At 39.4% G+C, this 25469-nt stretch overlaps 3 protein-coding genes and 1 non-coding gene across 4 annotated transcripts; 1 reads left to right on the top strand and 3 right to left on the bottom strand.

Moving 5' to 3' along the window:
* Positions 1–4890: 4890 nt before the first annotated feature.
* On the bottom strand, positions 4891–6672 carry LOC124529853 (translation initiation factor IF-2-like). Its single transcript, XM_047103783.1, has one exon. The coding sequence runs from the start codon at positions 6670–6672 to the stop codon at positions 4891–4893; it is 1782 nt and encodes a 593-aa protein (XP_046959739.1).
* A 7781-nt stretch (positions 6673–14453) lies between these two features.
* LOC124529895 (oxidized purine nucleoside triphosphate hydrolase-like) lies at positions 14454–15736 on the top strand. The gene has a single exon (XM_047103833.1). The coding sequence runs from the start codon at positions 14523–14525 to the stop codon at positions 15021–15023; it is 501 nt and encodes a 166-aa protein (XP_046959789.1). The 5' UTR covers positions 14454–14522; the 3' UTR covers positions 15024–15736.
* A 426-nt stretch (positions 15737–16162) lies between these two features.
* Positions 16163–25438, bottom strand: LOC124529648 (nuclear pore complex protein Nup85). The gene is made up of 9 exons (XM_047103470.1): positions 25194–25438; positions 24425–25126; positions 23828–23950; positions 21436–21648; positions 20531–20637; positions 20118–20335; positions 18473–18691; positions 17746–17845; positions 16163–17456 (listed from the first exon to the last, which is right to left on the bottom strand). The coding sequence occupies exons 1-9, from the start codon at positions 25266–25268 to the stop codon at positions 17255–17257; spliced, it is 1959 nt and encodes a 652-aa protein (XP_046959426.1). The 5' UTR covers positions 25269–25438; the 3' UTR covers positions 16163–17254.
* Trnam-cau lies at positions 22880–22951 on the bottom strand. The gene has a single exon. It is a non-coding gene; the product is annotated as a tRNA-Met (tRNA).
* Positions 25439–25469: the final 31 nt, after the last annotated feature.

Below are 25469 nucleotides of genomic sequence, written 5' to 3' on the forward strand. Positions count from 1 at the left end.
TTGCGTGTTCAAACCCAGGCAAGCATCACTGAATTTTCATGTGCTTTTGTGTTTGTAATTCAACTCGTGTTCGGTGGTGAAGGAAAACATTGTGAGGAAACCTGCATGTGTCTAATTGCATTCTGCCAAATGTGAATCACCAATCCATTAACCCTTATTGAAGCAGCGTGGTGGAATACACTCAAAATATTTCCCACACAGGGTCAAGAGGCTTAAGCCCAGCAGCGTGGCATTTATAGTCTGTTTATTGTCTCAGTCTCCTACTGTTTATCGTCTTTTGTATTATGTAATTTGAATTACAACTTTCATAATTATTAAAAGTTGAATGTCAAGTTAATAAAGTTACGCATCAGAAATAAAGGGATGGGGCGAGCCCAAATTGAATTCTTTGAATTCTCTCGGTAGGGTGCAGTTAAACACGAGTATAAACAAACAGCTCGTCCTATATCAGTGATAATATAGAACAAATATATTCAGTATTAAAAATTACATAAATATTTAGGTTATATTTGGGTAAATGATATAAACGAAGAAATGCTACGTCGAATCCAAGTAAAATTGTGATAAGGACAGGAGGATGATGATGATTTGGGTAATTTATATAAAATAAATGAATAAATATATTGAACAACATCACATACATTAATCTGATCCCAGTGCAAGTAGCTAAATCACTTGTGTTATGCAAAATCAGAAGTACAACATTGACTCGGCTGGAATTCGAGCCTGGGACCTCGGAGTGGCGCACCCATAAAAACCGGTTACTCGACATCAGGACGACTAGCGAAGAGTAGGAGGCTCATTCAATAGAAGTAAGTACCACTACCCATGGAAATCTGCAACACTAGGGCTTACAAGTACATTTTCCAAACTTTAAAACATTAATCATTATACAGGGTTACAGGTTAAGTCGACCGAAATCCTTTAAGAGAGGATAGATTTCATCATTCCTAACCGATTTGACTATGGAACCCCATATCCTAAACCTAACCCTTCTCAAGTTATTGGCATTTGAATTTATTTTATAAAAATGACAGATTTTTTGACGACTGCCCTTTTAGGTAAGAACGACCCACTCATCAGATATTCGACCGGCAAACAACAGTACTTGGTTTTGTTGTGGTCCGGTTTTAAATGTGAGTGAGCCAGTGTAACTAAAGGCACAAGGAACATAAAATTTTAGTTCCCAAGGCTGGTGGTGCAGTGGCGTTGTCAGGAATGGTCTATGGGCGGTGGCGACCACTTACCATTAGGTGGCCCACATACACGTTAACCAACCTATACCATAAAAAATAAAGATGTTATTATATAAATCTGGAATAGCGCTTTCCTTTTCCATTCAAGGTCTTTTTTTTTTTTTCTCGCTGGAAAAACGCATTACGCGCTTCCCCCACGTGATGGAAAGTGGGGGGGTGTGTGGGACTCCCCGGAGCCCTGGACGCCGAGTGCGCCCAAGTACGCCGGGTTTACCCACTAAAAAACCAGCGGTACCCTCTCCGTCTTTCGATGGACGCCACGGGATCGCTTACGCATGCTACCGTGACGCCCTGACGGTCGGCCCACCTATGCGGGCCTCTAACACCTAGGGGTGATTCCCGGGGTACTGGGACCCCCCTAGTCCCTGCGGCGCCTATTGAGGCGGTGGGAGAAGGTGCACGTAGCGCCTTTTCCTCCTCCCCGGTCGTCTTCTGCGGAGCGAGTCAGCGGCGGCGCTCTCTTCCCGCTCCCGCTCCGCGGCTTCCTTCTGCGACATGACACTTTCGCAGAAGGAGCGCATCTCTGACCAGCACATCTCGCTACCGAGCATGGCGTTGATGATGCTCGGCAGCGAAAGGTCTCCGCCCATAGTCGCCGCAAGGGTGTGCCTCTGGGGCCCCCACGCAGCACACTCGTACAGGGTGTGGTACGCCGAATCCACTGGCGCACCACACTCGTGGCAGCAGGGTGACTCCTCCCGCCGCGCTATCCCGTGCAGGTACTTACCGAAGCATCCGTGTCCAGTAAGTACCTGCGTCATTCTGTACGACAGTGTGCCGTACTTCCTCTCGACCCAGCGACTCAAGTGGGGACGGATCGCCTCCACTGTCGCTAGGCCCGCCGTGGGTGACCCCAGATCTTCCTGCCATCGGACGATCAGGGCTTGCTGGGCTAGAGCCCTGATCCGCCCGATCTCCGCCGACCCTGGACGTTCGCCGCGGTCCCTCGCCTCGACCCGGAACCGGTACACCTCCGCGAGCACCTCCGCCTGGAGCTCCCAGGGCGGATCGCCCGCGAGAAGTGTCGCCGCAGTCCACGACACCGTACGGTACCCTCTGATGCCTCTCACCGCTATGACCCTCTGCGGCTTGCGCAGCAGGGCCCGATTTTTAGTGGTGAGGGCATCTATCCAGATCGGGGCACCGTAAAGCGCCATCGACCTCACTACGCCGGAATAGAGACGCCGGCATAGTGACCCCGGCCCCCCCACATTCGGAAGGAGGCGACCAAGAGCGGTGGCGGCGTTGATGAGCCTCGGGCCGAGTTGGATAAAATGCTGCCCGAAGCTCCATCGACCGTCCAGGATCAGGCCCAGATACTTCATCTGGGCCTGCACCTTGATCACCGTCCCGTGGACGGTGACACTCGCACCTCGTGGGGGTCCTTTCCGTGGACCGTGGAAGAGGAGGGCCTCCGTTTTGGATATGGAGACCCTCAAGCCCAGCATTTCCATGCGGTCCACTGTGAGAGCCGTTCCGACTTCGGCAAGGCGAGCCGCCTCCCGGAAGTCCCGCCCAATCGCCGTGACGAGGGTGTCGTCAGCGTAACACAACACCCCCATCCCGGGAAGGACGGGAGCCCGCAGGAGCCAGTCGAAACCGACGTTCCACAGAATTGGGCCGAGAACCGACCCCTGTGGAACGCCGCAGCTCACTCGATGCCGGATGAGCATCCCATCGACCCCCGCCCAGAGGATCTCCCTGTCCTGGAGGTACGCCTCCAACAGCCTCCTGAGATAGGACGGCACCTCATGGTATCGAAGTGCCTCCCGTATAGTCTCAAAGGGGAGACTGTTGAAGGCGTTAGCCACGTCGAGCGAAACCGCCAAGACGATTTGCCCCTGGGCCACCGTTTCCGTGGTCCGAGTCTTCAGGGCGTCCAGGGCGTCGACCGTCGACCGGCCTGCCCTGAACCCGTACTGAGCCTGCGAGAGACCCGGACCGACCTCCTCGAGGTGCTGAACGAGACGGGCTGCGAGGATCTTCTCGAAGAGTTTTCCAGTCTCGTTCAGCAGCACGATTGGCCTGTATGCCGAAGGGGAATCCAACGGCCGACCTTCCTTCGGCAACAGGACCAACTTCCCTTCTTTCCAAGGCTTCGGAAACTGTCCACTGCACAGACACTCGTCGAACAGCTCCCGAAGCCTTGCACCTAGGTATTCCAGGGCGTCGCATAGAACACGCCCAGGAACCCCGTCCGGACCCGGCGCCGTCTTCTTGGCCTTCAAGCGACCGAGGGCCATCTCCATTTCCCGCTCCGTGATCAATGGTGAAGCCACTGCGTCTTCGGTCACGGAGCTGGGGGCCATCTGTGGAGGGACATGCTCGCCTGGGTGGGGAAACAGTTCCCCGATCAGGCGCAGAAGGAGTTCCGGCGGCAGCGTCTCGGTGAGAGGGGCGCATTGGGTGCGGAACTTCCCGAGCACACCGCGGTACGGACGCCCCCACGAGTCTCGATTGAGACCCGCCAGAAGCTCCTCCCTGGCTTTCTCTTTAGCCTTCCTTATCGCCAGCTGCAGATCTTTTTTCAACTGGCGATAAATGTCTAGTAACTGTCCCTCCAGATCCGTGTCAAGGCCGTTGCGCCTTCGACAGCGGACATAGGCCCTCCGCGCCCGGCAGCACGTCGCCCGAAGGTCGGCGATTTCGGGCGACCACCAATAGACGTGCCGGCGCTTTACTCTGCGCCGGGTCCGAGGCATGGCCGCATCACAGATCTTCTTGAGTGAACTGCGCATACGGCCCGCCAGTTCCTCTGCGTTTGCGCCCTCCCTCCTTCCTGTGGAACCCCACCGCTGCACGATGGCGGCCTCCTTGACCAGCTCTCGATCGACCTGGCCGAGAGACCATCTCGGCAGCGTGGTCGGCACCCTCTGGGGTTCCGCCGGCCTGCGAGAGGTGGAGATCTCAAATCGGATGTAGCGGTGATCCGATAGAGTCTCCGCCTCCTCCTCTACTCTCCAGTTCCGCACTATGCGAGCCACCACAGGGGTGGCAAACGATACGTCCACCACGGAACCCCCCTGTTGGCGAACGCAGGTGTGAACCTGCCCCCTGTTGAGAAGGGACAGGTTGGAGAGCAGGGCCCACACTTGAACGGCCCTCCCTCGCGGATTCGTGGCGGGGTTGCCCCAGGCACGCGACTTCGCATTTAAGTCACCGAGAACCAGTGTCGGTTTCGGTGACTGCCTGGCCACCGCAGCTCTGACAAAGCCGAGATATGTCTCGAACTCAGCCAGGCTGCGGTTAGGGGAGAAGTACGTACCGACGATGACGTACTTCCCCCATCCCACCACTACGTAGCCCGAGCCCCTCTCGATGAGTGAGAGGGGGGGCCCCGTTCCACTCCTCGCGAGGACCGCCACGGTGCCGTCCACGTCCCCTACCCAATGAGTTAAGGGAGGAACGTAATAGGGCTCGCAGGCCACAGCCAGGTCAATCCCCCACTCCGCCATGGACTGCAGCAGTAGATCCTGAGCCCCGGCGCAGTGGTTGAGATTAGTCTGAAGGAAGCTGAAGTCGGTGCTCATGTTGACATTGCAGCTTCCTCCTCGGCCTGGCGCCGTCCGACGTTGTTGGTGGTCTGGGTAGCGAGGACCACCTTACCTTTCATGATGGGGGGGTTACATTCTTTCTACCCCATCACGTGCCCGGAGGGCTTTCCGGCTTCTGCGCACACCGCGCAGCGCAGCTTCCCGGTGCATTCAGCCGATTTATGACCTTCAACGCCGCACCGGAAGCAAAGGCTCCCTCGATCCGCATTGAATGGGCATAATATCCTTGTATGGCCAAGGCCCATGCACTTGTAGCAGCGCAAAGGGCGCTGCTCTAGCACGCATACCCTGGCCGAGCTCCACCCAACCAAGAGACGACCGGCGTCAGACAGTTTCTTCGCCGCAGCTATTGGACATGTCACGCGGACCATACCCATGTAACCGGGCCCACGCGCAATCTCTCCACATCTTAGCTCTTCAATGGCGCAATGCCCCTCGCGGGCGACTGCGGCGATAATCTTATCTTTGGTGACGGAGTCATCTAGCCCCGTCACCTTAATGTCCACTTTTTTTACGGGATGAACGACGCTGGCCACCCCATCCAACACTGTGCGGAGCTTATCGGCTAGTTTTTCTGCCTGGTTCGACTGTGCTCTCGGCAGCTCCAGCACCCTGGCTCCCGTCGCGGAGCGTCGGACTTTTAGACCTCCATTGATGCCGAGTTCTTGCAGCTTAATGCCTTGCTCAGCGCGCTCCAAGACCTGAGCATATGTGACACCTTTCTGCTCCGCTTCTGGCTGCAGCGTAACCACTACTGCAGCTGTACGAGGAGCAGTCAGCTTAGGCTTGGCCGCTTGAGGTGTCTTAAGCACCGTGTTCGCCACCGTGGCATTTGTTCCAGCCGGAGAGTGAGCCTGTTTCCCCTTCTTCCCCTTTTTTACTACAGTGGACCAGGACATTTCCTGGACCACCTGAGGCGGAATTGTCTCCGACTCGAGCGAGGCGCTTGAACAGCCAGCAACAGGTGCCGGTGGGGCAGCTGGTGGAACCCGCTTAGGTAGGGGTGCAGAAGTCGACGGTGGAGCCGAATTGACTGCCTGCGCTCGGGACATAGCAATTTGCTGTGCTGATTCCCGCCTCTTATCAGCAGCTAATGGTGGGCGCTGTATTTTAGCCGGAGGAAGGCGTTCCTCCAATTCGGTAAATCGGGCGTTAATCATAACGCCTATCGACGATATAATTGAGGCTTTTATATTCTCCACCGCCATAGCATCCTGTGCAGAGCTGGTGGATGCCTCACTGACCACAGCGACCTTGGACCGCATCTCCGCAAAATCGCGACGGTGAGCCTTCACCTCGGCCTTGAGGCTATCCACCTCTTTGCGCAGGCGTCCATTATCAGCGCGGAGCTTTCGAGTCTCCTCGGCTTCCGTCCGAGACGCTAAGGCATCTACAATGGCCTGTAGTGCAGCCGCCGACTCCCTCAGCTTTTTGCCAAATCCTCCTTTTAAGTTGGAGGACTTTTGTGCCACCTCCAAAATGAGGGCTGCGCTTCGACCAGCCTGTGCGCGAAGTTCCTCGGCGCCCATTTTTGTGGGATCCTTGGTGTGGACATCGAAGGAAGAAGATTCCTCGGAATCCAAGACAGCCTGAGGAGGTTCCTTTCGAAACGCTCGACTACGAAGCGATCGTTCGAAGGCCTCCTCTCTAGCCTCATTGGCCTTGGCCTTCAGCTCAGCCTTAGCCCGAGCAAGACCACTTCCACGACCTTTAGCAGTTTTGCCGCGAATAGCAGGCTTGCTTTTTGCAGCCATCCTCATCTCCGTCTCCGTATCGGAATCGGAGTTAAAAATAACGAGGCCCTCATATGGCCTTTTTCGGCGAATTAGGGCATCGGACGATAATTCAGTATCGACTTCCATCGCCAAGAACAAACAATATAAAAAACAACGAAACAAACAATATATGTATTTATATCAATATAAATGCATAAATCTGTAACAATAAATATGGTCTAAAAAGACCACTTAACAACAACAAAACCAATCCGTAAGCAAAACAAGTGTCCGATAAACAAAGCAAATAGTCGAGATGTGACGTCAGAGATAACGAAAACCAGTTTTCAAGCCAGATGTCGTTTAAATTCCTCAAGTCGTAATATTATTTTAATCAATACTATTTAATAACAAGCAATATTCAACACAACCTCCGTCTAAGACGTCCGAACGTTGAATCTTCCATTCAAGGTCTAATTAACTACGAGTATAACAAGTTTGTTCTACTTCTCAACTTCTAGACGAATTTTGAATTTTAATCATTTTCTTCCAAGCTCCAAGATTTCTTTTATTAATAAGGAATGTTTCGAAGATCATTATATATTTACTATAATTCCAATAGATTAAATGTCAACACATTAATATTCATTTGAAACTTATGAACTCGGCCAAATTACTAGAAAGACGTATCAAAGGTGCAGGCAACACGTCTGTGAAGATATGTTCATTGAAAAAATAATTAAAGGTGAGGTTGGATCTAAATCAATAATAATAATTTGGCTTATTTCATCTGGCCTCGAGAGACAGAAGGCTTCGTTAGGCAACTTGCGTATGTCAGATAAAATTATGCCACGTATGATTGACGTTTGTGAGTCCACTAACCTATACTGGTACTGCTGGAATAAAATCCATTTGTTTTATAGAAGAGTAGACCGAACTTACAGTTACTTTTTTAATTTAAAATATATGTATGTTTAATTGATTTATATTAGAGATGTGTGAAGATTATTCAAATCAATTGTATAGTAAACTTAAGTAAACTTCAAAATGATTCGTTTTTGAATCGTCGACATTTGTAAACTACCATCGTTTCCCAAGGAAGAGACGGCAAGAAACTCACATAGCTTCTCTTTTCAAATAAACAGATTTACAATATTTTTTTATACAATAATTACTGTCCTGTGATGGAACCCGAGCCTAAATCCAAGCGTTTTTCTAAAAAGTTTGAGTAAAGTATTATAATTAGGATAATTTATTAATTTATTCCCAATGAACTTTTTAAATTTAGTAAATGCTAAATTCATTATAGTTACCGAATCTTATTATATATAAAAACGTTCTCTGTACCATATGGAAAGTAGGGATTACAATTTTACATTTATTTCTTGTATTATACATTGAATTAGAGGCGTCCTCTCTAATGTTGGCAGTATCAACAAAACTGTCCTCTGTACACAACGCTTACAATTATGTGAAATACGACTCATCAATTTAACCGTGGATAATCTCGTTGCGGTAACATTTAGTTCCCATTTCACACGATCAATTCATTCTATGCGGAATATAAATGATCCGAATGAATCTTTCACTTGATTAATACAGTAGCGCTGAGCCATCCCTGCGGCGTGGGACTGCAAGGGTACGCACTACACATCGGTAGCTTCGGCATAGGTAACATTGGCAATAATTATCTGATGGAATAGTGCCGTTAACTACAGATTTCTAAAATCTAGCCAAACGATTACGGCAGATATTTATTGTCAGCAACTGCAAACCATGAAGGAAGAACTAGCTGCTGAATAACTAAGATTGGTCAATCGCTCTAGACGATTCAATAGTGGCCTCTGCTGCTTCACGACAAAGCAAGACCACTGCACAACAAATAACCTCTAAGTTAGTTGAGCTACAAATGAAATGTCTGACACCCACGAACTCCCCGAACCTTACTCCAAGAAATTTCCATTATTCGGAATTTCAAAAATTCTACTCCGATGTGATTCTTGGCATGGTTTTTTTAGTAAAGGGGCAATTGAACTACCCATGAGGTGACAAAAGTTCATAGCAAGGGTGCATACTTTGATTGAACCGTACTAATATTATAAATGCGAGAGTCAATCTGTATTTCTGTCCCGTTTTCACATCAAATCGCCTGGACCGATTTCAATGAAATATTGTATAAAAATAAGTTTGTATATCGATCTTAAACGTCATATTTTAAGTTAATTTGTGAATAAATATTACTATGTTTATATATTATATTATACGCGTGTAATGCCTCAAAAAATACGGAAGAAATAAAAAAATATTCCTCCAATTTCCTCCACAGAAAGCAGGGAGCAGATACATTATATACATTTTAATTTAATTCAATTGACATAACTTTGTATCACAAATGTTTGAAATAAACAACAACCGTGTTTCTTGGCGACTCATGTCTTGGACAATCTACATTCCAAGACGGTGTACGTCTAATAAAATTCTGCGAAGTGCCCTTGAATGCCTCCCAGAATACAGTATAATTTAACTTTGAAAACCTTTGAATTTTCTTATAGAAAAATAATTTCTCATATAAATATGTGTACTTATTATATAATTTTATCACTTTAATAAATTATTTATATGTCTACTGATATAAAAAATATTTAAATTAATGAATTGAGTGAAAAGATATATCCTAAATTATTTTTATGAATATTACACCAGTATAACTTCATGCATTTCCTGATATGGAAATAATAAAAAACAACCTAAATTCGTCTGAATCAAATGCGAGTATAATTATAAAAACCTACCCCGTACGTCACGGAGTATAATTATGGACCACGAGCGGGTACTGTGTCAGTGGTGTGACCTAATTACGCTAGTGGAAGGCAATTTTGTCGGGCAACTTTGACCGAAACCGATAACTAACATAAATTTTATTAGTTCCGTATGTCCAATTCAATTTCTGTATATCTAAGTTGTGACAAATTCGACGTTTTGTGTTCGAATCTGTTTATTTGTTTTAGATTGAGGGGCAGATTTGACTTGACTGCTGTATGGCCCAGAAAGATTGCCGCCTTACTCTCTGAATCTATTAATAACAATCAGAATTTTTAGACACGGTTTTTTCTTGGAGTAAAGTTCACCTGTTTAGTTTTGTTTCTGATTTACACTCACATATCGTGCAACGGCTAAAAAAATCTAAGCAAATTTTTGCCGCCCTAGGCTCGGCCCTACTCGGTCCTTAGGGAAATTCCGCTGAAATATCTGTCTGTGTGAATATCTGTAATGTAAATATTTATTCGTTTGATTGTTTTGTCCGACATTAGTACCAATAGTATAGACTCTATACTAGCTTTATATAGCAAGACAAACCACTGTTTTTATTATTGTCACTTATTTGAATACAAATACTTTGTATATTAAGGTAGGAATTAAATTTCGAAGTGAATTAAAACCGCCTTCATGCTTTCTGCATCAAGTATTTATCCAGTTAATTACATATGATAAAAACATATAAGGGTTGACTAATTAATTATTCCAATGAATCTGTGGCAACATTGGCAGCATGCCAGTTCACCTTATATTTTACAACTTTTACCAGGGTAAAATCAGTGAATTTCATCGACGAAATATTCTCGAATATTTTAATTATAAATCAACCCAGCGGACTTTATAAAACTTGAGAGGGATTCGCTAGACTCTTTGTATAGTGTATCCCATTGGAAACTTTTGTTTTAACCGCTGATTTGTATAAGCATACTATCAAACTTTGATTTGTTGGATGTGAAGTAAAACTTTAATAGAAAGAAACATGATAATTATTTCCTTTCGGGATCTAAAATTATCTTTCCTGTAACTCTAAACGACGTACATATTATATTACATATATTCCCTTAGATAAGTTCTTTATAGGCCGTTTTATATAACCTAATGATGGCTATTGTTATAGAAAAGCTAATAATTTTGAATGCTTGTTTTGAGCGAACCAACAAGAAAGGGCATTTCTCTAAAGAGTTCTTCATTTTATATTTAGGTCTAGTTAGGGCCCTAAACTTACTTAGCCCTGAGTTTGAACTTTAAAAATATTTATTGACACTCGCTGTGTTTTATTGTATGTGTACGTGTGAGCCTTTACTTCGGACTGTAATAAAAAATCAATCTCAAAACCCTTACATTATTCTTGGTAAGATTTAAATATGTAGAACTGAGGAACCATTCATTGTAATTTGGTTGGTGCCTTTTTTTCGTCCGTGTGGTCGAAAAAAATCGTTTATTCGACTGTAAATAAATTACATTCTGTAACCAAAATCAATTCACAATGATTCAACGATACGACAAACGTAAAGAATTAGTTTATTTGATATTTTCATTACCAATTAATTTTATGTTCGATTTTTGTCTGAATACTTCATAGAACTAGTAATTTATCAGAAGCTATCTAGCTTAATAGTTATTCATAACTATGATGAAAGCCCTCGTTACATATACAGACAATCAGACAATCATACTTAGACAAACAATATATCAAAAAAGATTAAAAGGTGACGAAAAAACGCCACTTTTACTTTATCGACTATTTTTGAAATAGATTCGTTTAAATTTATATAATATGCAAATTAACTTTATTGTATATATTTTATTATAACGTAAATAAAATAAAGTATTTATGAATAATGTTGTAAATCCATCATTTTAGTAGTTACCTAAAAGTAGTTACCTCGGTGTCCAGCAAAACTGCGATCCTGACACAGAATGTTCTATAGAAGTGATTCCCAGGTGGACCTCCAGGGGTCCACGGGAGACATGATGGGGTCTACGTAGGCGTGTATAAAAAATGGGGGTCCATAAGATGTTAGTGGATCCACGAAAATGTATCTAATGTAAGTAATTAAGTAAGTAATGTAGCATAGTTATATTACCTTATTAATTTTTTCTTGTATTTATATTCTTTTAATAAGTAAAGTGTTAGAAAATGTACTATTTTTCGTTTTTATTTTACCTATCGGAATATAGGGACAGAACTCAGAAGCGACACAATTTTTTATTTTTTGGCGACTTTAAGCGACCAATAAAAATTTGAAAGTGGTCCACGAGAAAAATAAGTTTAGGAACTACTGTTCTATAGAAATATTTTAACTACAAGGGAAATAACGAAACAGAAACAACTTTGACGCGATCGAACTTAACCATTTAATATAGGTTATGAACTCGATGGTCGACACGTATATACGATATCATCATTAAACAATTCAATCCATTTACTCAATTACATCGAAATCGGCGATTAAAGTGAAGATTAAGAGGTGAACTGTTTAAGAGGAGGATATACTACATCATTGATCTTGGTCGATTCTGCGTTACAAATCAAATCAAATTCGGAATGCATGTCCTACCGAGTAGAAACGGCAACAAACTTACTACTCTTTTTCAACATCTAAAAATACTAAGTCATGTTAGTTAAACACAATTATTTATGTATGTACTATATCCTGCTTGTTACATATCCCTCAAAAATACAACAAAAATTTCCCAAAGTATTATAGTATAATATTGTGTCTCTTAATATTCCAACTTAAAAACCTAAAAATAAGAAATTCAGAGGTGGAGTGGAGGTAGAGCCTTTCCATACTACTTGGTGGTAGGTCTTTGTGCAAGCCCATCTGGGTAGGTACCACCCACTCATCAGTTATTCTACCGCCAAATAACAGTACTCAGTATTGTTGTGTTCCGGTTTGAAGGGTGAGTGAGCCAGTGTAACTACAGGCACAAGGGACATAACATCTTAGTTCCCAAGGTTGGTGGCGCATTGATGATGTAAGGAATAGTTAATATTTCTTATAGCGTCATTGCCTATGGGTGATGGTGACCACTTACCATCAGGTGGCCCATATGCTCGTCCGCCTACCTATAACATAAAAAAAAAAAAAAAAAAAAAATATTATTTCTAATGCTAAGTTGGACATAATATTTTTTTAGATGTCTAGTGACAGTTACCATATAAAAAAAAGTAATTAATGTAACTGCAATGAAACCGTTTCACGTATAACCGCGCCTTAATAAAAAATGGCGACCACGTATTGCATAAAATTGCAAGTCGAGTGTTTTATAAGAGAAAACGCGGAGAATTTTTAATTTATTGAGTTATCGTCTATAAATAATTGAATTGAAGTTAAAGTTGAATTATGTTGGGAATTTTTAATATTTAATATCATATTTATGAATAATTGTCTATATATGTATTTATTAATATATTCAGTACGCAAAGAGTAAGTGGGCGAATCTACTCTTTGCCTTCTATCTACCTATAAATCTCATACATAATGTAGGTATAATAACATCTGACGTTTAATATTTATTAATATTTTTTATAAGGAATAATGTATTCGTTTTCTTTTCTATTTAATAGTTTTATATAACAAAATAACTAACCTAACTGTGATTAGTACCGATACTGGCACAAAATATGTAATATATTTTGTGCCAGTATACCTATTGACACGGTTCCTCTAAAATCACCTCCGTATCTCACGTAAACTACTTACCTTAAGCTAACATAATTATATTTTCAGACCGAGGCAAAGTCAATTTTCCATGAAAACATAGACAAGATAAATACTTACCTAAAATTTCAAAGGATTTTGAACGAACTAAAGAACTCTATCTTGAGATTGAAAAATAAACAGTTTAGAAACAATTTTTACCGTACTGTATTTGTGAGTTCTATCAGTATTGATATCAATAAAAATTATAAAATATTATTTGCAAATTATAATTTAAAAGACACTAACAAATGCTTCCAGACTAACTGGGACTCGCTCGCTGCGATAGCGGCATCGCACACAATATAGACGTGAATTAATTAATGTTTATTTTTCATTTTACAAAAGGTTCTATTTTTAGATGTTCCGTATGTCATACATAGTGTATGTCTGTCGCAGATACATGCACACTTTGCACGATATGTTCTTTAAGAATAATTAAATAAATTGACTTTAAATCGATCAATCAATTCAAATTAAGTACTTTGTTTTTAAGAATTTGATATTTTCATGTGCTTTGTGCAAATTTGCTCCGTAGACCCATTAATCGTAATATTCTCCACAACCTAGCAACATTAAAACAAGTACCTATTGCTGTTTTCCGATTTAAAATATGTGTGTGTAGTGTACCTCTAGACAATCTAGACATAAGGAACATAACAGTTGCCAAGCTTGACGATGATGATGTATGAGATGAAGAAAACATTAACATTACTTTCAGTGCTAATGTTTCTGGGAGATAGGTTTTATTTATCATTAGGCCACACTTGCAACAATAAAATAAGAATTGTTATGACCAATACAAGTTTTAAATTGTCATTTTCACTAAAATGAAACAAAAAGCGAAAAGAAGAGTGGGGTATTAACATTCTAACTTGTCTTTAACTTGCTCTGTGTTGCTAAAGTCTATCATAATATCGCTTATTTTAAGTTTACAAAACCAATTGATTCAATTTACCAATGGATCTGGGTAGATTACACTTATGAGCCAATACTGTAATCCTCCACATTCATGAGCATTTATTTTCATAAATACTATGCAGATGTAACTACTCATACAGATTAATTTTAAAAAAATAATAATCAAATATCATCTTCAAGTTTTCAGTAAATAAACATTTATCATGAGCACATTAATCATTTTTTTTTAGTACAAAAATACAATAGCTGATTATTTTGAAATTTTTATTAGTGAATTTGAGTAGAGCGCTCTGATAATGATAATATTATAGTAATCAGTTATTTAACTTAATGTTTGTGATTATATTTTATATACTTTCTGGATTCAACATGGATAAAATCTCTAAAGTACATAGTACGTGTATCCAAAACTTTACGCGCGAAATGTCATTGAATTTAAAGCTTGACGTCTATCAAATAACATATTAAAAATCCACACTTTGAACTGTTATTTATAAATAATATTTTGCACTGATTTCAAACTCAAGTTTTCATTATTATAAATGGTACAAAATGTTTTTAAAAAAAGTTTATACACTTGTCTTTCTACGCAATGAAACTCAAATCTTATTGGGCTTGAAGAAACGTGGATTTGGTGTAAACAAATGGAACGGATTTGGCGGCAAAGTGGAGCAAAATGAAACCATTATTGATGCCGCAATACGTGAATTAAAGGAAGAATGCTGCGTGGTTGTTAATAAGTGCGATTTAAAAAATATAGGTCATTTGGAATTTACGTTTGAAGGTGATTCGTTATTAATGGACGTACGAGTGTTTTCGGCTTCTATTTATCAAGGAGTCCCCGTTGAAACAGAAGAAATGGCTCCACAGTGGTATGGGTATGATGATATTCCTTTCGACGACATGTGGCCTGATGACCGAATTTGGTTCCCTTACATGTTAAAGAATAAATTATTCTTTGGTAAATTCCATTATAAAGGTTTTGACACCATATTGAATTATGAGCTACAAGAACTGAAATCTATGGAAGCATTTTACAAAAATAAGAAGTAAATGTTTAATTGTTTTCTAAAACAGATCATTATTTTGTATTCTATGCTTAAAATTTTGCTCTAAAAGGATATTTTTAAGGTAATTTATTTGTTAAGTATTTAATTTACATCCTGCTGTGATTTTAGTTCTATAAGTTAATAATATGGCTATAAGATAACTTGAATGTTATTCGTAGTACATAAGAAATAAAAATTATAATTTGAAGTTCCATTTTTAATTTTTTGTTTTAATATAGATACATAGAATTACTATGCAATAGATTTGTACCAATATCTTTGTTTTTTTTTTATGGAAATGTTAAATAATTATGTGTTTAAATGCTTGTCTCAATCTGTACTTATTTTTTTAATCCCTACAATGTTTTACAATAGTTTAAGAAATTTATTCATTCAAACAATTATCTAATTTATTTTAATCTGTATTTTTCGGGGTTACAAAGCATCAAAATTCACTGATATTCTTCTGCTTTATGACTTATTATTATACTCTTGTTAGTTCAAAGAATCAAGATAATTTTTATAATGTGAAACCATATAACTTGCAAATAAAATAACTATTTGAATATTTTTTTTTTCTAATATGTATTAGGTCACCCTTATAGCGATTGGCTCTTGAAATTCTCAACCATTGTTGTTTAAGTATTATTAAAAACCTAAAGAAAATATATTTTCATTTAACCTTGAAATTGAAAATTAGTAGAATTTTTTATTCCACTTAAAACACCACTTACATCCGTATGGGTGGTATATATAATTATAAAGTACTTAAGCTGGTTACCTCATACTGAATTTAAAGGAAAAATGGTTGTTATCTTTTGGGGAAATATTTTCGTGATAAATAAGATGAACTGTACAAACTATGTAGTTAGGTATAGAACTAGTGTGATGATGGGGCTCCAAAGAGTAGAAAATCAAGTCACCTTTCAAGTATCCCCACCACCCATGCTTTTTTAACAAGATAGCTCAGTTCAGACATGATAGTGTGCACATGTGTGAGATTTAGCATACTCCCTAGAAATTAGTTAAATAATTACTGTTGTGATTGGGTCAAATTATAGGAACAGTAGGATGTATTTTTCAGCAGTTATACTGAAGAAATAAAGTGAATTTGGTACTATGTTTATAAAAATAAAAAAATAAATTAAATAATCATTTTATTCAACAATTTTTCATCAGAAGTAAATTAATAATAAAATCTGGAATTACAATAGTTCATTGACTCACATTAGAGATTTGTCTCGAAACTGTATAAAATTACAAAAATGCACACACAGATATGCAATCTTAGTATGTATAAAGTGAAGCTAAGGTACACAATATTGACATTAATACTATTTGTTACGATACAGTTATTAAAATTATACAATAATTATTTAGTGTTGCATGATAATGTTATAGTCATCAATACATAGTTAATTCTTGGGACATAGTACCATTTTTAAAAGAACTTTTTTTTTTAATAAACCTGCTAGTATCCATTCTCTTATAACATTAATATGTTAATTCATACTCCTTGTATTTCTTTAAAAAAATTTTTAAATAGTACAACACCAGCATAGTTCTCAGAACTATATAGAATTATTTGACGGAGTAGTAAATTGCAAAAAATGACATGGCCTAGATTTTTCTGAGCTTTCAATTGTAATCTTCGCAATTTCTTTCAAAACATTACATCTAATAATTAAATCGAGATAGCAATGGTACTATGACCCTGACTATGAGAAAGATACTTTAAACTATATATATACTGTTCGAGCACTTTTGGTATTAATTAATTATTCTTATTTAATTGCCAGATTAATAAACGAATTTGGGAAGTTTTGAATTCTTGTTACACAAAAATGACCAAATGTTTACTCAATAAAAATCACATTTTGTTTTAATGGAAAAGTACTTCCTAGAAAAAAATAAGAATCACGACTGGGAAAATTAAACATGAAAAGGCGCATCATTTATACCAATCAAATATGCCAAACTCTTTTTCTTGTACACCAAAACACAATACTTCAGTAGCAAGGATAATTCTGGTGGAGCTATCACAGAATCCATCTAACCTGACCTCCTCTTCCCTAACGAAGCGTACAATGAACATCAATCAATGTAGCACTTAAAAAAAGGCATTCAAAATTATCCTCATTATAATTCAAAACAAACACTTCCTTCTCAATAGCATACACATTTTAATATAATTATCCTGCTTGCAAAAATTACTCATACACTTTTCAATAAACATTATTCATCATCAACATCAATAAGTGCGGTCCGTGCAAGGTTTCTAGCCAAAGCCAACCGGAGTAGGTCGGCTTTCTCACTACTTAGGCAGGTGGATCTCAATTCGAGACACAGCATGATCTCATAGGTGTCGTCTGATGATAAAACTGGTTCATCTGTTTCAAGCAGGGGCAGCGTGTCCAAGAGTAGAGTAGGCCAGAAGCTGATGAAGAAGGTTTGTGTTTAATAAGTACATTTAATTTAATTTTTTTTATAATAATATAAAAAAAAATTGAGTGATAATAAATATAATAAATTATAAAAATTAAAGTTGTATCCTTTATGATTTTTATTATATAATTTGTTACTTTAGTAATATTGTAGTAGTGTAGTAACCCAAATACCCAATAAAACAGGATAAAAGTGTTAAATTAGATTTAATATTAGTAAAACAAAATGAAAATATCTGTCTCTCATTACCAAGAAATAAATGAAAAATTCTTTCTACTTACTAATCAGGTGAAATATTGGAAGTAATCAAAGAAATGAGAAGTTTTGCTGCCTTTCTGAATTCTCTGTTCTTATATAGCCTATGGAAGTCACAGTATTTGCCTGTAATGGAAACAATTTATATATATCAGATTTTAACTTAAATTATAAACATACAATAACAAACATTTTTAAAGTCGCAAAAATTTAATTGATGAAAAACAGTTTACACGGATTTAAAAACAGCTTTAATAGGCTATTTGACAATGTGAAAAATAAATTGTGAATTATTGTAATCACTGTATATTACGAGTTTCAAAATGGTTATATACTAATAAAACTTGAGAATAATACTTAATTTATTCAAAAATCAATAAATAATAATGCTTTTTTTCAAACATTTGTCACGTGACACAAAACGCTCCTGTTTGGGCTTCTTCTCGAGCTTATCATGAAGTCACTTTCGTGTAAACCTTGCTTTTCTACTATATGTAACACAGATTAAAATACAGCAAAGTGACGTCACCGACTCCATTGCAGCGCCATATTGTCCAAGTAGCATTTTCGCACGTTATTTAAATATGGAATTTTTAATATGATATTTTTCGGCAAACATGTACTAGGTTCCTTAACCTCTACTAATAACTAATAATATAAAATGGATTTTAAAAACCAGTCAAATAGCCTATTATATAACGAATGCTACGTGCGTAGTTTATAATATATTCTTATAGGCATATGGCAACGCACCGAGCAGCAGCAGCGTGTCGTCGATGAGCAGCGTGGCGCCGGCGGACAGCAGCAGGTCGGCGGCGGGCAGCGCGCGGCCGGCGCAGTAGGCCCGCAGCGCCGCGTGCGCCGCGCGCGAGCACAGCGCCGCGCAGCGCGCGCGCGCGCCCCACGCCAGCGCCGCGCCCGCCGCGCCCGCGCCCAGCCGCCGCGCGCCCGCGCACGCCGCCACGCTCTGCGCTGCAGCCCGGACTCAAGTGTTATTCATTGTTATACTTGACGACCTCCGTGGTCGAGTGGTGCGTACACCGGTTTTCAAGGGTACGCCACTCCGAGGTCCCGGGTTCGATTCCCGGCCGAGACGATATAGATTATCATTAGTTTTCTATGTTGCTTTGGGTCTGGGTGTTTGTGGTACCGTCGTTACTTCTGATATTCCATAACACAAGTGCTTTAGCTACTTACATTGGGATCAGAGTAATGTATGTGATGTTGTCTCATATTTATTATATTTATTTATTTATTTATACTATCAGACTTTTACACACAGTTAAGATAGGCGCACACTGAGGCGGGCCGCAACGCATAACAAAAATGCCCCTGAATCAGTTTCATACATTTTGTATGGGCTATCGCACACCTCAGGCTGGCCGCGACGGGCCGCATCGCAACGCATTGGCGCATCGCTAGCCAAGCGTATTTATGCGGCGATGTTATGCGTTGCGATGCGGTCCGTCTCAGTGTGCGTTAGCAGACGCAACAAGTAGACGGCTGAACGAGTGCTGTTCGCGAATTACCATAATTAATTAATAAAAATAATTAATAAAACAGAAACCGAATCATCAACAATATTTATTCAGGTATTTTTTTATAGTACTAAAGTTTATTATTTTCTCAACATCCCAAATATGATGATGTACAGAGAAGGAATAATATGGGAAGAGATAGGCGGAATCATAAAACAACATATTGAATAAAAAAAGCTCTTCGTCAGAACGATCCGTCTTCTTCGATTGCCAAAACCTGACTGATTATTAGATATTGGGTTGCGGTGCGGCCCGATGCGTCTGCTATATGCTTTGGCGCAATTTAGCAATGCGATGCGTTGAGGCCCGCCGCGGCTATAGTTTGCGCGAGCCTTTATAGTACGACACAACTTAGATGTCGCATCGGCAAAATTCGTAAAACCGATCACATCCGAATTGAGTACGGTATCCCAAATTATCAATATTTATTTCTGATGCGAATATGATCTTTACGCAAACATAATAATTTGTAATATCATATGACCTAATATATTCGTCAATTTGACGCGTCGATTTACATGCACTTGCTTTGTCTGACGCGTGAATCTATAGCGACCAATAGCGTCGAATGGCGCGATAGGGAGCTATTTGTATTGGTTGTGTAAATCGGCAGTAATCGGTTTTATTTTCATTCCATTGCATTTTCCAATCTAATTTGTGTCGTACTTTTACTACCTAATATCAATCCACTGCACTTTCCCTCGCGAGGAAACCTGTACGTGACTAATTACATCACTGACCCAGATTGCAACAGTGTGGTGGAGTATGTTCCAAACCCTTTCCTTGATGGGAGGGGAGGCCTTAGCCCAGCAGTGGGTAATTTACATTCTTTTACTTTACTGAAATATATATATACATACCGACACTAAGTAGTCCGTATTTCTTTGCCTCCGCCATCACTCTCATGGCTTTAGCCTCAGTCTCTATTGGCATTCGTTCCAGCAGCAATTCGGCTCGTTTCAGGCCTTCGGGGGAGCACGAAGCGAGGTACGACAGACCGACGGACCACAGGGATTTATGTTCCAGTAGCAGCGACCCGTATTCTAGGATGAGACTGTCGCGTAGACGGTTGGTCACGCTAAAATTAAGTACATTAATTAATTTGGGCCTTATTTAACAAACAAGTGTTTTATTTGAACTGCTCGAGTAGTACTCCTACAGTATGAAGAAAAAGCGATATAAACGTTATGTTTGCATAAAGATTTAAAAAATACAAAAAACATAATAATATGTAAAAATAGTATGTTAAGAGAAAAATTTAAAAGAAACTCACTCAGTTTGATGGTCCAATATTTGCAATTTGCCGCAGTGATACAGCATGTCTGTTAAGTGTGATGCAAACCAACCATTGTCTGGTATTTGCTGAATTTCGTGGATCACCTGTTAAAATAAGGAAATAAAATTACAATTAGACGATGACAATCCTTATAATAATGTATATACTTTTAATCCACGCATTTTAATATATTATTTTTTCTTTATATACTTAATATTTATCTTAGGCTCGGTTTATGATTTTATAAAATAAATTACAATACTATTACATAATACAACTATGTATCAAAAATGGTTAGTATTTCGACGGGTCCCAAGAACATAATCTTATGGAAAAATAAGACAAAATCGACTTTATTTTTAATTATTAACTTGCATAACATTAACTACACGGTAGTGTGTTTTTCTTTTAAATTAAGTGTTTACTTTTTTAGATAACCAGTAGAACAATACCGTATATGAAAAACATAGTTTTACAAAACCTTAAGCCATCACACTGTAAAGTAGGAATTTCGCAGATACGATTTAGTTCTTAAAAAGTCGAGATGGCCCAGTGGTTCGAACGCGTGCATCTTAACCGATGATTGCGGGTTCAAACCCAGGCAAGCACCGCTGTTTCATGTGCTTAATTTGTCTTTATAATTCATCTCGTGCTCTGCGGTGAAGGAAAACATCGTGAGGAAACCTGCATGTGACAAATTTCATAGAAATTCTGCCACATGTGTATTCCACCAACCCGCATTGGAACAGCGTGGTGGAATATGTTCCAAACCTTCCCCTCAAACGGAGAGGAGGCCTTTAGCCCAGCAGTGGGAATTTTACAGGCTGTTGTTGTTGTTGTTGTGTTGTTGATTTAGTTCTTGGGACCCGTCGACCGAGGCCCCCAGACTGAGGCTCCCTCACCTGATGTAGATCGCCCTCGAGCAGTGCGCGCACCATGACGTCGAGGTGCGAGCGCGCGGCCGGCGCCAGCCCGGCGCACGCCGCGCCCGCCGCGCCCAGCTCGCGCCTCCGCACCCACGGCGCCGTGAACAGCACCCACCCTCCCAGCACGTCGAACCACGAGCTATACTTCGGCCGGATCGACTCGAACGCCGAGTACTCGCCGACCATTAGCTGAAATTGGAAATTACAAGCTTATAGTACGACACAAGTTTTAACTTTTAACTTTCTTAGGTTAGTATTATAAATAAATAATAAATATGAGACAACATCACATACATTACTCTGATCCCAATGTAAGCAGCTGAAGCACTTGTGTTATGGAAATCAGAAGTAACGACGGTACCACAAACACCCAGACCCAAGACAACATAGAAAACTAATGGTAATCTACATCGGCTCGGCCGGGAATCGAACCCGGGACCTCAGAGTGGCGTACCCATGAAAACCGGTGTATACAGCACTCGACCATGGAGGTCGTCGAGTTAGATGTCGCATCGGCAAAATTCGTAAAACCGATCAAATCCGAAATAAGTACGCTATCCCATATTATCAATATTTATTTCTCATGCGAATATGATCTTTGCACAAACGTTATAATTTGTAATATCACATGACCTAATATATTCGTCAATTTGACGCGTCGATTTACATGCACTTGCTTTCTCTGACGCGTGAATCTATAGCGACGAATAGCGTCGAATGGCGCGATAGGGAGCTATTTCTATTGGTTGTAAAAATCGGCAGTAATCGGTTTTATTTTCATTCCATTGCATTTTCCGATGCTACATCTAATTTGTGTCGTACTATGCCTTATTTGTTATTTATTTAATAGAAGAAAAATATTACATAACATTTTATTATTACGAAACCGATATACATAATCACCAATGATGTTGTAGTAAACAGATATGTTATTAACGCGCAAAAAGTGAAGACTAGAAAACGTCCTAATTGGGACGTTTGCCTTTAGTCGTTTTACGTAGTAATAAGTATTAATACATCAAAATTACATAGTAATACGTTTTGCATAATTAAAACATCTAGTTATCCCTTTTATTTATTGTTTTTATCAAGCTATCCTTTTTACTTTTAACGAAATGTAAAAATAAACTAAAATAAACGGTCCCCGGCGCGGCACACTTTTTTCTGTCGTTTAGTATGGATATAACATATCTGTTTATTAGAATATCATTGCATAATCACTATTATTTATATTAGAAAAACATGGCAGGCAGCTCTATTTTCTTTTACGATACGAATAAAATATCGCATTCTTTAAAAACAGCGTGTTGTCTTAAATACAAAATAGTGACAAATAATAAGTCTCATCATGAATTGTATGTAAGAGTTTTAAAAAAGAAAGATAAATTTTACAAACAAAATATATTGTAAAAATTTGTTATAGCAGAGCGTGGTTTCGATCCACGGACCTCTGGGTTATGGGCCCAGCACGCTTCCACTGCGCCACTCTGCTACGACATCATTGTGCGAAAATGCGAACTAAGAGCTAATTCATGATCTGTTGCTTAATTCTTCCAATTCAATATAATAAAAAAAAAATAATATTACATAAGAAAAAATAATATTACATAAGAAAAAATAATATTACATAAGAAAAAATAATATTACATCATTAAAAAATGTTATATTTAATTTTTAAATATTATTTACCCAAACTTAGTGCTTCATTGATTTTATTTTCATTTTAAGCAGAAATTTTCTTAAAAGTTATGCAACTTTCTTATTAATTGTGAACACTGAACATTAATTAATTTTTAAAATGACTAATTTTATAAATTATACAATGTTACTTAAATTAAAACAAAGCAGTAACAGTAGTAGAAAATTTGAGAGTTCTTTTTTATTGTTGTAGGTTATCTTATTATCTCCATAGATTTTGTTTAGTGATTTTTTAAAAATTTTTTGTCTGTCTGTTAATTTAGTTATTTTATTTTCAATGAAAAGGTAGTGCTACCATTGTCTTCTTAGACAGCCTATTCTTAAGAAGACCTATATCATTTCCTACACCAGGGATTACAATGGGTCACGGTAGCATGCGTAAGCGATCCCGTGGCGCCCGCCGAAAGACGGAGACGGTACCGCTGGTTTTTTTAGTGGGTAAACCCGGTGAACCTGGGCGCACTAGGCGTTCAGGAAACCGGGGAGCCCCACACACCCCCCCACTTTCCATCACGTGGGGGAAGCGCGTAAAGCGTTTTTCCAGCGTAAAAAAAAGGGATTACAATGGGCCTAAACATTTTTATAATGAGTATCCAAAAGTTCTTGTATCAATCCTACTGAAAGTATAGTCTTGTATTCTCATCGACTTTTTAAAAACAAATTCACTCACTCTCATGATGAGCTCAAGCTGTGGCTGTTGTGCAAGTATCCGGCTACTCAGCTTTGAGCGACATTCAGCTTGCCAGTGTTTCCATGTTATTGTGAACTCTCCAGTCGATATGCCACCATATACCTGAAATTACATAATTCATCTTACTTAATAATACATATTTGATAGTTTGAATGGACACGTATTAGTCAATCACACCAAAATCGTCAAACAGAATTAATTCATTTTTTAATTTTATTTTTAGGCTACTTTCTTCCCTGGAAATATGTACTTAAGTGGGTATGGCAGGTGGAGGTACCACCTCCACCATAAAACTGAAGATACAAGTGACATAGAATCTTAGTTTCTAAAGTTGGTTGAATCACTGTCAATATAATACATCGCTAATATTCATTAATTATCTGTTTTGAATTAAAATAATATTATGGGGGTTTCAAATTATATATTAATTTCTTGCTTCTGTATGGCTAACATGTTGATTAAACATTCCCCCTTTAAAGAGCGTGAAATATTTGTTTTTGTGTGCTTTTTGAACACTACCCTAAAATTACTACAGAAATAGTTATAAGCTATATTTGGAAAGTAAGCTTTACTTACACTGTACACTGGCATACTTCGCAATGAATTGTCAACAAGTTTAAACTCATTAGAATCTGCTGCAGAGTGTAGCTTAAGTAATGCTCTGGCTACATCCACTCTACCCTGCACCACCATACCAATTACTGTATCCCAGTACTCAGGATGATCTTCCGAACCTCGTTCACATGCTTCAAGCAATTGTGCAGCGGTCTGCTCATGACAAGGAAAATGGAATCGTACCCATTCCAATAAAAATGGTAATACTACTTCTCCAGGAATTATATCTATGTATAATATTTCACATAGATGCCATATACATTCAATAGAGTAAAAAATTGTTATGTATGAAACTAATGTATTTTTCTGAAGGCCATCTGTTTCCTTTTCTGCTGCTTCTTGAAGACTTTCTATGCACACTCTTATAATGGAACGATATTGGCGCGAAAGTTTCAGAAACTCAACCTGATTATCTGAACTTTTTGATGTTTCTACAAGTTTTTGTACACATAGGAATGTTCCGTTGGCTTCGTTGACTAACTTACGCAAAATTGGCGTAAAAAGAACTACATCTTGGCGAACGTTTAAAATTTTGTCGTCAGTTTTAGTCGCTGTTTCTGATGTAGTTTTGTTCACATTTTGGCTTCGAGGATATATAGCGAACTGGTTTCCACGTCTCCAAGCGCAGCCTACACGCTTCTCTAAGCATTTGTCTGGTAATACCTGAAAGAAACCGTTTTTTAGTAATGATAAAACATAACCTTAAGTTACATTTCAAACATTTACTCACAAATGTTTTAACGCGCCTAACCGCCTGCACGTTGCTGATTGCTGGAGGACTCGATGAAAAGCTCGAAAAATTCATTATTTGTTAAAATACGAAATTCCTGTCAAAAGTTTACAATAAACAAGATCATAACCGTTTATTTTCAAGTTTCAGCTTTCAATTATTTTTATTCCGATGCTGTCATGCCTTGCGTCCATACTTTTTTTAAACTGTCAATGTCACCAAAGATATTCATTCTCTTTATATTTATTACGTCCGGAATTCATAAAAAATGTTGTA

The sequence above is a fragment of the Vanessa cardui genome, chromosome 5 (assembly GCF_905220365.1).
Source record: "Vanessa cardui chromosome 5, ilVanCard2.1, whole genome shotgun sequence".
NCBI classification, from domain to species: domain Eukaryota; kingdom Metazoa; phylum Arthropoda; class Insecta; order Lepidoptera; family Nymphalidae; genus Vanessa; species Vanessa cardui.